The sequence below is a fragment of the Ranitomeya imitator genome, chromosome 4, assembly GCF_032444005.1.
Source record: "Ranitomeya imitator isolate aRanImi1 chromosome 4, aRanImi1.pri, whole genome shotgun sequence".
In the NCBI taxonomy this organism is placed as follows: Eukaryota; Metazoa; Chordata; class Amphibia; order Anura; family Dendrobatidae; genus Ranitomeya; species Ranitomeya imitator.
Window position 1 is genome coordinate 523,512,382 of NC_091285.1, and position 16,461 is coordinate 523,528,842.

At 43.9% G+C, this 16,461-nt stretch overlaps 1 protein-coding gene across 6 annotated transcripts in view; it reads right to left on the minus strand.

The window, feature by feature from the left end:
- Positions 1 to 16,461, minus strand: part of PPIP5K1 (diphosphoinositol pentakisphosphate kinase 1) — a 249,331-nt gene that overhangs the window by 88,999 nt on the left and 143,871 nt on the right. For 3 of the 6 annotated variants that reach the window (XM_069766129.1, XM_069766128.1, XM_069766126.1), the window contains exon 25: positions 13,915 to 14,064. The exons of the other annotated variants lie outside the window; for them this stretch is intronic. In XM_069766129.1, coding sequence (XP_069622230.1) covers positions 13,915 to 14,064 — 150 coding nt within the window. The remainder of the gene's footprint in view (positions 1 to 13,914; positions 14,065 to 16,461) is intronic. 6 annotated transcript variants of the gene reach the window in all.

Genomic DNA, 16,461 nt, shown 5'->3' on the forward strand with positions numbered 1-16,461 from the left:
CGAGCCCATGGAGGGCTGTGCAGCCCTCCAAAGAAATGCCACCCCACACCATTACTGACCCACTGCCAGACCGGTCATGCTGAAGGATGTTGCAGGCAGCAGATCGCTCTCCACTGCGTCTCCAGACTCTGTCACGTCTGTCACATGTGCTCAGTGTGAACCTGATTTCATCTGTGAAGAGCACAAGGCGCCAGTGGCAGATTTGCCAATCCTGGTGTTCTGTGGCAAATGCCAAGCATCCTGCATGGTGTTGGGCTGTGAGCACAACCCCCATCTGTGGACGTCAGGCACTCAGATCATCCTCATCGAGTCGGTTTCTAACCGTTTGTGCAGACACATGCACATTTGTGGCCTGCTGGAGGCAATTTTGCAGGGCTCTGGCAGTGCTCTTCCTTGCACAAAGGCTGAGGTAGCGGTCCTGATGCTGGGTTGTTGCCCTCCTACGGCCCCCTCCACATCTCCTGGTGTACTGGCCTGTCTCCTGGTAGCGCCTCCAGCCTCTGGACACTACACTAACAGACACAGCAAACTTTCTTGCCACAGCTCGCATTGATGTGCCACCCTGGATGAGCTGCACTACCTGAGCCACTTGTGAGTTGTAGAGTCCATCTCATGCTACCACGAGTGTGAAAGCACAACCAACATTTAAAAGTGACCAAAACATCAGCCAGAAAGCATTGGTACTGAGATATGGTCTGTGGACCCCACCTGCAGAACCACTCCTTTATTGAGTGTGTCTTGATAATTGCCAATAATTTCCATCTGTTGTCTATTCCATTTACACAACAGCATGTGAAACTGATTGTCAAATAGTGTTGCTTCCTTAGTGGACAGTTTGATTTCAGAGAAGTTTGATTTACTTGGAGTTATATTCTGTTGTTTAAGTGTTCGCTTTATTTTTTTGAGCAGTGTATATTCACCCAAACCATATGAGAAAAAAAAACACATTATAAACCTTTGTGAGTATATGTAATAATATCTGGATATTATATAAATCTACATAAATGATGAAATTAGAAGTTCACACACACTATATAAAAAGACACATATGCATGTTTTTCTTTAGGCCATGTTCTGATGTCAGAAATAAAACTCCGGGCAGTCACGCTTTCAAATAGCAGGCATGTCTAGTTACATGTCCTGGTTCGCATATGACTGCAGGAGCTGCCTGCTATGTGCATGCACTAGTCTGATCCGTAAATCAGTCCAAAGTAGTGTATCCAGCAACTTTTTTTTTTTCCAAGCAGGCCATTAGTCTGTGTGGAAAAATCGGTTAAAGGATGTTTCGTCCCCAGCAGTTTGCCCCCGGGTACATCTTGTTCGTGACGCCAAGTTGAGTTGCCCGCCAGTGAAGTGGGGCACTCGGTACCGGGTCCAGTACTTGAAGGGGACGTCACGGTGGCTGCGACCCGGTCCATGACCCTGGGCACTCAAATAAAAGGGAAAAGTCTTTTAAGGGTTTGGTGAATAAAGTTTGTGTTTGTGACGCCACCTGTGATATTCGGTCAGTAGGGACAGACGTTGCTTAAAGGGGTCCTCTGGGGTGATGACATGGCAGCTGGACGGTATAACTTCCCATAGGTGAAGTAAATGTACCCGGGGACGAAACATCCAAATCCCGGAAAAATCGACCATGTGCACTGGCACATTGGCAATAATTGGTGTGTGTGGTTTGACAGCATCTGTTTGTATAATATGCTCTTCTGAACGTGCATTTAAAGCGGGTTTCTGAAAGTCTGAATAAGTGAGAAGCACCAAAACCAACTAGCTGCCTGTAAACACAAAACCAACAGGGGAAGAAGTGGAGCATTGGAGTTAGATTATTGGGTAATCCAGAGAGGAAAGTACACTTTCATTTGGTATTTTAGGCCACTTGTGAATATTCACTGATCAAAATAATGCAGGTGGTGACCACAGATCATTTCTCTGTTCTCATCCTTTTTGGCTGTTGTTTTGGTCACTTTTGCATTTTTTCATTGCTCTCACCTCTAGAGGTTCAGTACAGTAGTATGAGGTGGTGTCTACAATCCACAGACATTGCTCAGGTAGTGCAGCTCATCCAGGATGGCACATGAATGCGAGCTGTGGGAAGAAGGGTAGCGGTGTCTGTCAGCACAGTGTCCAAAGCAGAGAGCAGATACCAGGAGACAGGCCAGTACACAAGGAGACATGGAGTGGGCCAAAGGAGGGCAACAACTCAGCAGCAGGAGTGTCACTTTCTCCTTTGTGCAAGGAGGAACAGGAGGACCAGTGAGCTCTGCAAAATGACCTCCAGCAGGTCACTAACATCCATTTGTCTGCTCAAACTGTCAGAAACAGACTCCGGAAGAGTGGGATGAGGGAACAACGTTCACAAGTAGGTGTTGCAGGGCAACTGGCATGTGCCACAGAACATCAAGATTGGCAGATTCGACATTGGCGCCCTGTGTTCTTCATGCTGTGTTCTTCACACTCAGCATATTTGACCGACTTGACAAGAGTCTAGAGATGCCATGGAGAATGTTCTGCTGCCTGCAACATCCTCCAGCATGACCAGTTTGACAGTGGGTCAGTAATGGTGTGGGAGGTATTTTTTTGAAGGGTCGCACAGCCCTCCATGTGCTAGCCAGAGTTACCCATTAGATATCAGGATGAGATTCTCAGACCCATTGTGAGACCGTGTGCAGTGGGGCCCTGGGTTTCTTCTGATGCATGACAATGCTAGGCCTCATGTGGCTGAAGTATGTCAGCAGTTCCTGCATGCTGAAGGCATTGATGCTATGGACTAGCCTGCCCGTTCCCCAGACCTGAAATATCTGTGACATCATGAGTCGTTCCATTTACAAATGCCATGTTGCACCACAGACTGTCCAGGAATTAACTGATGCTTTAATCCAGGTCTGCTAGGAGAGCCCACAGGAGAACACCAGCCACCTCATCAGGAGCATGCCCAGCCTTTGTAAGGTGGAGTCATACAGGCACATGGAGGCCACACACACTACTGAGCATCATTTCCTTAATAAGGTAATAGCACGGCACTCCGTATGTGGTGAGGTGCACGAATAGGGTACCACTCCCAATATTAAAGCAAAAATTCGGCACTCTCAATTAATATGCAAAAAAGATTTATCAGAATTTTATTGATCCACTGTGACAAATAAAATGTTGATGTTTCGGCCAATACCTAGGCCTTGATCAGAACTATTTGTCTTCAGAATACATGGATCGCTGGACAAGTGATATCACGAATGATGCCGCATGTAGGCGCATGTAGGATAGTAGCACACAACGTGCAGGAGAAATGGCGACATTTCTCCTGCAGACATTTCCTTGTCCTGAGGCATTTCCACTGAAGTTGGATCAGCCTGAAATTTGATTTTCCACTTTGATTTCGGGTATTATTCCACATCCAGACCTCCATGCAATATTAATTTTAATTTACATTGATCATTTTTATGCTTCATTGTTCACAACACATATAATGAATAAAGATTTTAAACTGGAATACTTCATTTAGTGATATCTAAGGTCTGTTCTGTCAATGTGGCATTACGTCGATTGACAGCTGGTTCACCTGCAGTTAGGCAGCAGGAATCTGGATCTGGATGTAAATCAGCATGACATCAGCAGAGAATTTCCATCAACAGAGCAGAGCAGAGCAGAAGAGAATAAGCTGCTCTGACAACATGATGTCAGTGGAAGCCACAGAGTTGCCAGCAGGAAAGGTACATGATCACTCTTAACTGGCAGAGATTGACGCTGGGCCAAATACGCAGGTATTTAGCAACTACCTGCTTGTTAGTTCCTAGCCCCATAGCAAAAAAAAAAATAACCCCTTTAGGCATTTCCCTAATTACAGCCTGCAGAAAAACCATGTGAAGTGTGATTCTTCAATTATGCTCTATACTATTAGTCCTTTCTATTCTAATTTCCCAATCTCCTAAATGTATGTTAGCAACAAATAGAAAACAGATGGACATATGACTGCAAATAAACTCTGTGTAGTTTAACCCTGAACTTTAAAGGTACCGTCACATTAAGCGACGCTGCAGCGATCTAGACAACGATCCCGATCGCTGCAGCATCGCTGTGTGGTCGCTGGAGAGCTGTCACACAGACAGCTCTCCAGCGACCAACGATGCCGGTCCCCTGGTAACCAGGGTAAACATCGGGTTACTAAGCGCAGGGCCGCGCTTAGTAACCCGATGTTTACCCTGGTTACCAGAGTAAACGTAAAAAGAACAAACACTACATACTTACATTCCGATGTCTGTCCTCCGGCGCTCTGCTTCTCTGCACTGTCAGCGATGTCTGCGGGAGGTCCAGCGACGAAATAAAGTGCTGGACTTTCTGCTCCGACCAAAGATGTAATAGCAGGATCCAGATCGCTGCTGCCTGTCAAACTGAACGATATCGCTAGCCAGGACGCTGCAATGTCACGGATCGCTAGCGATATCGTTCAGTGTGAAGGTACCCTTAGACTGTATTCGATTTGTGTCTCATATTTAATCCCTTCACCTTACTATTTGCGACATGAGCTGATGTCTTTACTGATACCATTTTGGGTAGATATGGTGTTTTGTTCACCTCTTATTGCATTTTATTTCATTTTTATGGAGGCCAAAAAAACATAATTTTGGCATTTTGATTATTTTCTTCGTTACCTTTCAGATTAATTTATTTTATATTTTGATAGATCGGACTTTTAAGAACACAGTGATACAAAAATTTGTATTTTTTAATTGTTTTATTTTTAATAGGGTAATAAGTGGGTGATTTGACCTTTTGTGAGTTTTTTCATAATTTTTAAAAACTATTTTCACTGTCTGTTCATTGTTTTTTTTAATAGTCCTTGAAACTGAAATTGTCTGATGGTTTGTGTTATACAAAGAAGTACATCAGCGCTGCTATGTAATGCTAAAATCACAATCTCCTATCAACATCAGCCACCGACTGACCTTCGCAGGAGAGTAAATGGCAGGCACAGGGATCATCAGCAGACACTGGGCTGTGAAAACAACCCATTGGCTCCCGTGATCATGGAGCCCTGTCACAGCATGTTAACTGTTGCTGTCAGAGATTGCCATTGGCCTCTCCACCCATGGCTGTGGGTAAATATGCAGGCTCAGTGTGCTGAGCCCAGATCAAAGTCAGGGACCACAACTTTTGACGTATGATTCACCATTCAAAATATTTTGATAACCTATCCATAGGATATGCCATCGATATCAGATTGACGGCATCCCATATCAGACACCGATCAGCTGTTACGAGCTCCAGCCTAATGTATAAATGATACAGAGCTGTGAATCCAATGTGTATCAACTGCTGCCGAGTACTGCAGAACAAATCATACTGTTTTGAGCACAAGCTGATGTACAGTACTTGGGAGCAGCCACTACATATTGCATGGAGCTGCGCCAATCAGATCCATCACAAGTCTTTACATTTGGCACTTGCCGAAGCTTGAAACAGCTGATTGATGGGGATGCCCAGGTGATGGACCCCAGCCGATCTACCATGATTGATGACGAATAGGTGATCAATATATTCTGACTACTCAAAGTTGCATTTTCTTCTAAGAAAGTATGGTTACGGAGACAAGAAAAAGTTTCCCATTTCTTATTTTTGAAACTGTGTAATTGTACAGTAACTGTCTGGCTTGTCTATTTCTATGTGCTGAAAGCCCTTTTATGTGTATCTTGCAAGTTCAACAAGCAGTTTACAACATCTACAAATGTCTGGACACTACTTGCATAGTAAGGCCGGAGTCACACTACCGTTGAATATGGACGATTGCATAGCACTCTGACCAATATTCATCTATGGGGCAGCTTACATCGCCGTATTTTTTCTCAGCCATTTTCAGTGTGCGAGTATTGAATCACTCGCACCCATATAAGCCTAAGGGTGCGAGTAAAACAACGCACATCACTCAGATATCATCCGAGTGCTGTACGATATACGCTGACCCCGGCAATGGAGGAGATGGAGAAATTCATTTATCCACCTCCTCCGCAGTTGCGCGAGAGGATCGGAGCACAGTAGCATGACACTCGGCTCCCGCTCGCAGCAGAGCAGGAGCCGAGTGTCATTAGCATATCGCATCCGATGCTCTCGCATCGAATGCCATACATTCGTCTGACCCCAGCCTAAGACACAGTTCTAGGACAAAAACACCTAAGGTGGGATAGATTCAGTCAGTTTCAGATGAGACCTCAAATCTTGCTGTGCCCCACAACTTCTTGATCGGCATCATCAGAAAGGAGTGTACATTAGTTAATAATTTACTAGAGAGCATCCACTGTCATCATAGAAAAAATACATATATGTAACTGCAGTTAAAAGGGTTGTCCACTACTAGAACAACCCCTTCTCAGTCCTCATGTTTGGCCCCGTTAAAAACAAACAAAAAAAACCTATACTCTCCTCCTGTACAGTCGACGTTTCAACGGTGTCGGCACTCACGTTCCCGGGGCTCACATAGGGTTGTTACGTCATGTGACCCCTGCACCCAATCAACGCTGGCTTCACGGTCCTCGTCTTCGGACGTATTAATCATAAAATTCAGGGCTGCGGCTATTCTCTGTCTTGATGTTCAATTTGCTGAAATGGTGTCGGCACGGGAGTTGAGTAAAGGTGCTTTTATTTTAATAGGGCCAAACATGAAGATTGAGAAGAGATTGTCTAAGTAGTGGACAAGCCCTTCAAATTATTTTATTATATTAATTTCTATATAGTGTGCTCCGCTTGTAATCATTCTTTGATCACCATAAAAATCAAATGGTACAGTTAAAAAAACATTATTTTCTTTTAAGATTAGAAGATACTAAAAACAAATTTACAGTATATGTGCTTGGAAAATCCAGAGTTCGTGGAGTTAAACACATAGTTATCATAAGATAAAAATATATGAGCAGGTTAAAGGGAACCTGTCACCCCCAAAATCGAAGGTGAGCTAAGCCCACCGGCATCAGGGGCTTATCTACAGCATTCAGTAATGCTGTAGATAAGCCCCCGATTTATCCTGAAAGATGAGAAAAACAAGTTAAATTATACTCACCCAGGGACGGTCTCGCTGCGGTCTGGTCCGATGGGTGTCGCAGTCTGGTCCAGCCCCTCCCATCTTCTTACGATGACGTCCTCTTCTTGCCTTCATGCTGCGGCTCCGCCGCAAGCGTACTTTGTCTGCTCTGTTGAGGGCAGAGCAAAGTACTGCAGTGCGCAGGCATCGGGAAAGGTCAGAGAGGCCCTCAACAGGGCAGACAAAGTACGCCTGTGCCGGAGCCGCAGCGTGAAGGCAAGAAGAGGACATCATCATAAGAACAAGGGAGGCCCCGGACCGGACCACGACGCCCATTGATCTGACTATAATCTAACCTTTTTTTCTCATCTTTCAGGTTACATCAGGGGCTTATCTACAGCATTCCAGAATGCTGTAGATAAGCCCCTGATGCCGGTGGGCTTAGCTCACCTTCGATTTTGGGGGTGACAGATTCCCTTTAAATGGACCAGGAGTTTTATGATATTATCTGTGCATTAAGGTTTTATTAAAAAAAAAATGTTTATAAAGAGTTTTGGAGGAAGATTAAGGGTGCTTTCACAACGTGATGCCATGACTAAGACCTGATGGTCGAAACGCGTCGGCGTTGACCACCTGGGACCCCCATCTCTTCTTTGCAAATGTTTGCATTTTAAAGTGTTTCCAATAAATTGACTTTTTAGAAGATCCATGCTGGAGATTATTTTTTCTTTTTCACAACGTGGTTTGGCACACGTTTGTTGGTCCCCTCGGGGCTTATGTCCGAATCCCCCACAAAACAGGATTCGAGTGTATGTGCCCACGGAGCCATAGACTATAATGGTGCTGACAGAGCTAACGAGTGCTCCGTCATGCATCATTTTCGGACATATATGCCTAATGGAGACGGACACTTAAACGGATGCTCAGACATTGTACTTGTCCCATTAGATTCATGCACACATCAGGTTAAATATCATTTAGGGTTGTAAAAAAATCTAAAAGGTAATGCTATTACATAGTTTTTAAGGTTGAAGGAAGACTTTAAGTCCATCTAGTTCAACCCATAGCCTAACCTAACATGCCCTAACATGTTGATCCAGAGGAAGGCAAAAAAAACCCATGTGGCAAAGAGTAAGCTCCACATTGGGGAAAAAAATTCCTTCCCGACTCCACATACGGCAATCAGACTAGTTCCCTGGATCAACGCCCTATCAAGGAATCTAGTGTATATATCCTGTAACATTATACTTTTCCAGAAAGGTATCCAGTCCCCTCTTAAATTTAAGTAACGAATCACTCATTACAACATCATACGGCTGAGCGTTCCATAGTCTCACTGCTCTTACAGCAAAGAATCCGCATCTGTAATTGTGCTTAAACGTTCTTTCCTCCAGACGTAGAGGATGCCCCCTTGTCCCTGTCTCAGGTTTATGATTAAAAAGATCAACAGAAAGGTCTTTGTACTGTCCCCTCATATATTTATACATTAAAATAAGATCACCCCTTAGTCTTCGCTTTTCCAAACTAAATAGCCCCAAGTGTAATAACCTATCTTGGTATTGCAGACCCCCCCCAGTCCTCTAATAACCTTGGTCGCTCTTCTCTGCACCTGCTCCAGTTCAGCTATGTCTTTCTTATACACCGGAGACCAGAACTGTGCACAGTATTCTAAGTGTGGTCGTACAAGTGACTTGTATAGTGGTAAAATTATGTTCTCCTCATGAGCATCTATGCCTCTTTTAATGCATCCCATTATTTTATTTGCCTTAGTAGCAGCTGCCTGACACTGGCCACTGAATATGAGTTTGTCATCCACCCATACACCCAGGTCTTTTTCATTGACTGTTTTGCCCAGAGTTTTAGAATTAAGCACATAATTATACATCTTATTAATTCTACCCAAGTGCATGACCTTACATTTATCCCCATTAAAGCTCATTTGCCATTTATCAGCCCAAGCTTCAAGTTTACATAAATCATCCTGTAATATAAAATTGTCCTCCTCTGTATTGATTACCCTGCAGAGTTTAGTGTCATCTGCAAATATTTAAATTGTACTCTGAATGCCCCCAAGAAGGTAATTAATAAATATGCTATAAAGAAGAGGGCCCAATACTGACCCCTGTGGTACCCCACTGCTATCCGCGACCCAGTCCGAGTGTGTTCCATAACCACCCTTTGTTTCCTATCCCTGAGCCAGCTCTCAACCCACTTACACATATTTTCCCCTATCCCCATTATTCTCATTTTATGTATCAACCTTTTGTGTGGCACCGTATCAAAAGCTTTTGAAAAGTCCATATACACTACATCTACTGGGTTCCATTGGTCCAGTCCGGAACTTACCTCTTCATAGAAGCTGATCAAATTAGTCTGACATGAACGGTCCCTAGTAAACCCGTGCTGATACTGGGTCATGAGGTTATTCCTCTTCAGATACTCCAGTATAGCATCCCTTAGAATGCCCTCCAGGATTTTACCCACAGTAGAGGTTAAGCTTACTGGCCTATAATTACCGAGTTCAGTTTTTGTCCCCTTTTTGAATATTGGCACCACATTTGCTATACGCCAGTCCTGTGGTACAGACCCTGTTATTATGGAGTCTTTAAAGATTAAAAATAATGGTCTATCAATGACTGTACTTAATTCCTGCAGTACTCGGGGGTGTATCCCATCCGGGCCCGGAGATTTGTCAATTTTAGTGATTTTTAGACGCCGCCGTACTTCCTGCTGGGTTAAGAAGGTGACACTTAATGTGGAATTTTTGTTATCACTGATCATATTGTCTGCCATGGGATTTTCTTTTGTAAATACTGATGAAAAAAAGTCATTTAGCATATTGGCTTTTTCCTCATCCTCATCCACCATTTCACCCAGACTATTTTTAAGGGGGCCAACACTATCATGTTTTAGTTTCTTACTATTTACGTAGTGAATATTTTGGGATTATTTTTACTCTCTCTGGCAATGAGTCTCTCTGTCTCAATCTTTGCTGCCTTGATTTGCTTTTTCCAGACTTTATTTAATTTTCTGTATTTATTTAATGCCTCATCACTACCTACTTCCTTTAATTCTCTAAATGCTTTCTTTTTGTCACTTATTGCGCCCCTTACAGTTCTATTTAGCCATATTGGTTTCCTCCTATTTCTGGTATGTTTATTCCCATACGGTATACACTGTGCACAGGTCCTATCCAGGATGCTAATAAACGTCTCCCATTTTCTTTGTGTATTTTTATGTCTCAGGATATCGTCCCAGTTAATTGCACCAAGATCATCTCTCATCTGTTGGAAATTTGCCCTCCTGAAGTTTAGTGTCCGTGTAACCCCTCTACTACACATCTTATTAAAGGATACATGAAAACTTAAAAAGAAAGTAAAATGAGTGCCAACACTGCTGGAATGGTGTCGGCACGAGAGGGGAGTATAAGCAGTTAATTTTATTGGCACCAAACATTTAGATCAAGAAGGGACTGTCCTAGCAGAGGACAAGCCCTTAAAAGAGATGGTGTCGATGGCTATAGGCCATGACAGTGGTCTTTGGCCAATGGATGGGAGTGGGAAAACAGCCTTTTGCCTGACAGTATCTATGTCTCTTCCTTTGATTATTCAGCCTGGTGCAATGTCACTAATGTAGAGTGACGTACATTTGATATCGCGCCAGACCAAACTTATTGCAACTCAATAACGAAACTACTGTCTTAGTAGTACTACTAGTCTAATTCTCTAGACAAAGTGAAAATGTATGTAAAATGGTCTTAATGGGTACCTAGAACTTTATTTTTATGTTTTACTTAAATATTTTGCTGATCAAAGGAAGTCCAGGTCCTGAGACCCCCAACAATCAAAAAAATGTTTAATGTGTTAATCTCTTCAAGCATCACTACTCAGCTCTCGCATGAGTGCATATAGAGTGATGCACGAGGCCAATAAAAAGTCTATGATCCTATAAAATGTGGACAACTAACTCAGACTTACAACAGGTCATACGTAGCTCCATGTGTGCGCTTTTGCAAGGGCTGAATGCTGCTTGCAGAGGTGATGATGGCATCAGAACAATGTTTTGAGTGATCGGTGGGGATCTCAGGTCAAAAACCTCAAGCAATCGGTAGCATGTTTCAGTAGGACAGGTAGGACATATCATTAATGCAGCCATATCATTAATGCACAGGGTCCCAAGAGGTAAAGGGGCCAATTTCCACCTCCAAAGAAAGTAAAATTGTACATTGTACAATCCCCCCTTTATCACCCTGTTTGCTAGGTAAAAATAATAAAAAAATGTATTTTTTTCCATTCTTTGCAGTTAGGGTTGGTGCTAGGGTTAGGGTTGGGGCCAAGGTTGGGGTTAGAGCTAGGGTTGGGGCTAGGGTTAGGATTGGGGCTACGGTTAGGGTTGAGGTTAGAGCTAGGGTGAGGGTTGGGATAGGGTAAGGGTTGAGGCTAGGGTTAGGGTTATGTTGGGGTTAAGGTTGTGCAGGGGTTACGGTTGGAGTTATGGTTGTGGTGTTGGGGTTATGGTTGTGTTGGGTTTAGAGTTGTGTTGGGTTAAGGTTGTGTTAGGGTCACGGTTGTGTTACGGTTACGGTTGTGTTGGGGATACAGTTGGGGTGTTGATGTTAGGGTGGTGTTGGAGTTAGGGTTGTGGTAAGGGTTGGGATGAGGGTCAGGGGTAAGGCTGTGTTAGGGTTGGAGTTAAAATTGGGAGGGATTTAAACTGTTTTGGTACATCAGAGGTCTCCAAATGCGACATGGAGCCTGCCATTGATTCCAGCCAATTTTGCGTTCAAAAAGTTAAACGGTGCTCTCTCCCTTCTGAGCCCTGCCATGTGCCCAACAGTGGCTTTACCCCACATACGGGGTATCAGCATACTCTGGAGAAGTTTCACAACACATTTTGTGGTCCATTTTCTCCTGATAATCTTGAGAAAATAAAAAAGTTTAGGTCTAAATTAAATTTTGTGAAAAAAAGTAAAATGTTAATTTTTTTCCTTCCACATTGCTTTAGTTCACGTGAAGCACCTGAAGGGTTACTAGTCTTCCTGAATGTGGTTTTGAGCACCTTGAGGGGTGCAGTTTTTATAATGGTGTCACTTTGGGGTATTTTAAGTCTTACTGACCCCCCAAACTCACTTAAAATGTGAGATGATCCCTAAAAAAATGGTTTTGTAAATTTTGTTGGAAAAATGAGAAATTGCTGGTCAACTTTTAACTCTTATAACGTCCTAACAAAATAAAATGATGTTTCCAAAATACTGCTGATGTAAAGTAGACATGTGGGGAAATGTTATTTACTAACTATTTTGTACGATATGACTCTCTCATTTAAGGGAACAAATATTAAAAGTTTGAAAATTGAAATATTTTCAACATTTTTGTCAAATTTCCCTTTTTTTTCATAAATAAACACAAGTCATATCGAAGAAATTTTACCACTAACATGAAGTACAATATGTCATGAAAAAACAGTCTTAGAATCACTGGGAACCGTTGAAGCGTTCCAGAGGTATGACCTCAAAGTGACAATGGTAAAAATTGGTTTGGTCATGAAGGACAAAATTGGCTCCGTCACTAAGGGGTTTAAAAAGACCTCTCTTTATGTTAGCGTGCTGCAGTACAATATACACTAATATATACCGTAATCAAAAAATGACTCAATCCACAATTTGCCATATTTTCCATGGAGATCTGAAGACATTAAGAGATTAGATTTTTCCATTTTCAATCTTTTTTCTTTTCTTTTTTTAAAGCTGCTATTAAAGTACCTGCACATTAAAGCTGTGCCTAGTAGGAGTCCGTATTCACTAAGAAACTTAAATCTCTCTCCATTAGAATGTTCTGTTCCCAAAGCCACAAACAATATAAAGGTCCTCTCTGGCAGGTTTCCTTGTGCAACTGAAATCAACTGTATTGTAATGAGTTATTGCAATTCACGGGGCATCTGTATCACCACAGTGATGTGATTTTAGCCCGCAGGACTTCTACATCTCATCCAACTATGAGGTACATGACGTAATGGGCTCTAACAAGTAACTTTAACAATTCATTTAACCAAAGAAAGTGTATTCACCATGTTGAAAAAATGCTGTTCCAGCCAAACAGATTACCATTAAAATATAATAAAATGTAGCTTGGTAGCTTCAGCAAACCACTCACTATAGCTGAGTAATTGTATTGTCCATATTACGAAATAGAAAAGATTTGCAAAGAAAAGCATTGAAAGAGAACAGTCAGATGGTATTGACTGGAAGCACATCATAAGAGAAGAATACCTGATGGCCAAGGCAGATCAATACAGAACACACACGGCATTCTACATAATGCTGGAAGAGTCGAAGACTATGGACTAATATGAGACAAAAGGAATGGCCATGTGTAGCAGGCGCTTCCGTTCTGCACCACTTTCTATACATACAGCAGGGCAACAATGAAACTTTAACAATAAGGCACTTAGTTTGGATCATTGAAATGAGGCAAGTACTTTAAATGTTCTTTTTGAGTAATGTACTGTCCTTTTTAAGCAATTACATCAGCCTCATAAAGATATACTAAATATTGCAGTGCGATGCCCTTTAAATAATATAACATACAATGTGGCGTAGAAAGCAAATGTCAGGCACAATTTTTTACATTGGTCATATTTTAAAGTAATAATTCGCGTTAAACTCATACAATGAGATGTAACTTAATTTGAAGGACCCAATATGTGATGGCAGCCAATATTCTCTAGCTTTATTTTGTGAATCTAGCTTCAAAAGTACTAGTATGACTACATTCAATTTACACCTGAGATACTCATCTAAAACAAGCAAAAGAAGAGAATCCAGTAGCTAAGAGAAAGTGGGAAATTCAGGAATACATGTAGCGGGAATTGGGTGGCTGATGAACTCAATGTAAAAACAAAAAAAAGAACACCTGTCGCCATGATGCCAGGTTAGTGATGGACATGGCTCTGGACTGTAGAGTGATGGAACATGGGGAATGATGGGGTTCTCCCGATCTTCTCCTCCGACGCCCTTTTTGGAACATGAACTCCAAATTCCCTGTGTTTTTGGTATTCATCACCTGAAATCAAATTCGTGGACAGGAAGGTTTCAGCCCAATTACAGCTGACTGCAGAAATATGAAGGTTAAGCTTCCCCACTACTGTAGGGTCATAACATCAGATCCATCACATCATAATAAAAGAACTAACTGGATCAATAACCAATAGCAAGCATAATAAACTCATTATAGACATAGCTGTGCCGACTGAGAAAAGATCTTCACACAACATAAAGGTAAAACATTGGGTCAGAATACATATTGTGTTTTGACCAATACCAACCCTAATGTGAAAGCACAGAAGTATAATTTATGAATATGATAACAGGTTTATAAAGGGTTTAGGACATAAAGAATAGTGAGAGTAACATGATTTATTAATAGAGAAAAAGAAATTGAAAACATTCTGTTCTTTTGTGAAGTGCAAAGCCAAAGGATGTAAAACAAAGAACATTCACGACCATGGTTGTTTCCCCTGGAGCTTGAGAAACAAGCCGCACACATAGGTCCGGCTCCCACTGGCTTCTCCCTGACACCTCGGCTTGACTGACAGGTTTATAACTACACGCAAACAAGGAAAGACCTGAAAATCAAGGAGAGTTGGGCAGGGTGAAGTCTAAAGGAGCCACACAGAAGAGCAGTCTCCCCTTAGCTTGTTTTTCAGGCCGAGCTTTCTCTAAAATGCCACAGCTGATTAAATCTTAAATATGAAAATTTGATAAGAAAGGAAGGTTAAAAATATTAATAAACTTAAGGATGAGGCAGGTTGGTCTGTCCAATCAATGATAAAGTGTATAGAACAGACAAAAACAAAAAGCAAAATATTAACATTTGTGATCTCACTTTAAACAATTACTCCGGTTATATAACAAAAAAATCTCTCTATATGCATGTAGCACTCACAGGCTGGGAATGAAACCTTTGTCACTGACTGGCCGAGTAATTAAACATGTATTATTAATCGCTTTGATGCACAAAATCTACTTGTGCTGCATAATAATTACTGACTCTACACAACAGGATTCACATTTTAGTCACATAAGCGATTCAGAAAATTCAGGAAAGGTATTCTTGTTAAAACATACAATCAATAAACCTCTTCTGACAATTACCAGGGCCGTATTTGCCACTAGGCACTCGAGGGCACGTGCCTAGGGCGGCGACATTGCGGGGGGGGCGGCACCTGGGCAAGGATTTTTTTTTTTTAAGTCACAAACGCGACCGACGCAAAACCCCGCCCCCCCGCCTGCCTCCCCGCGCCCCTCCCCGCCTCCGCATCCCACCCACCCTCCATGAAGAGAGACGATACTCACCTCCTGCTCCAGCCTCCAGCGATGCCTGTTCTCACCGTCTGTAGCGCGTCCTGAGTGAGCGGTCACATGGTACCGGTCATTAAGGTCATGAATATGCGCATATTCATGACCTTATTGAGCAGTATCACATGACCGCTCACTCAGTCAGGAAGAAGGCGGCGGGACAGAGCGCCAGAGGGATGTCGGCGGCTGCGGCGCGCGCAGTGTGTGGGACAGGCAGCTGAGCTGAGTGACAGGAGGTGAGTATGAGGACGGACGGGGGCGATGTTCTGCAGGGAGGGGGGCGATGAAGCTCTGCAGGGAGGGAGGGAGGGACGGGGGGCGATGAAGAAGCTCTGCAGGGAGGGAGGGAGGGAGGGAGGGGGGGCGATGATGAAGCTCTGCAGGGAGGGAGGGGGGGGCGATGAAGCTCTGCAGGGAGGGAGGGGGGCGATGATGAAGCTCTGCAGGGAGGGAGGGGGGCGATGATGAAGCTCTGCAGGGAGGGAGGGGGGCGATGATGAAGCTCTGCAGGGAGGGAGGGGGGCGGTGATGAAGCTCTGCAGGGAGGGAGGGGGGGCGATGATGAAGCTCTGCAGGGAGGGGGGGGGCGATGATGAAGCTCTGCAGGGAGGGGGGGCGATGATGAAGCTCTGCAGGGAGGGAGGGGGGGGCGATGATGAAGCTCTGCAGGGAGGGAGGGGGGGCGATGATGAAGCTCTGCAGGGAGGGAGGGGGGCGATGATGAAGCTCTGCAGGGAGGGAGGGGGGGCGATGATGAAGCTCTGCAGGGAGGGAGGGGGGGCGATGATGAAGCTCTGCAGGGAGGGAGGGGGGGCGATGATGAAGCTCTGCAGGGAGGGGGGGGGCGATGATGAAGCTCTGCAGGGAGGGAGGGGGGCGATGATGAAGCTCTGCAGGGAGGGAGGGGGGGCGATGAAGCTCTGCAGGGAGGGAGGGGGGGCGATGAAGCTCTGCAGGGAGGGAGGGGGGGCGATGAAGCTCTGCAGGGAGGGAGGGGGGGCGATGAAGCTCTGCAGGGAGGGAGGGAGGGGGGGCGATGAAGCTCTGCAGGGAGGGAGGGAGGGGGGGCGATGAAGCTCTGCAGGGAGGGAGGGAGGGGGGG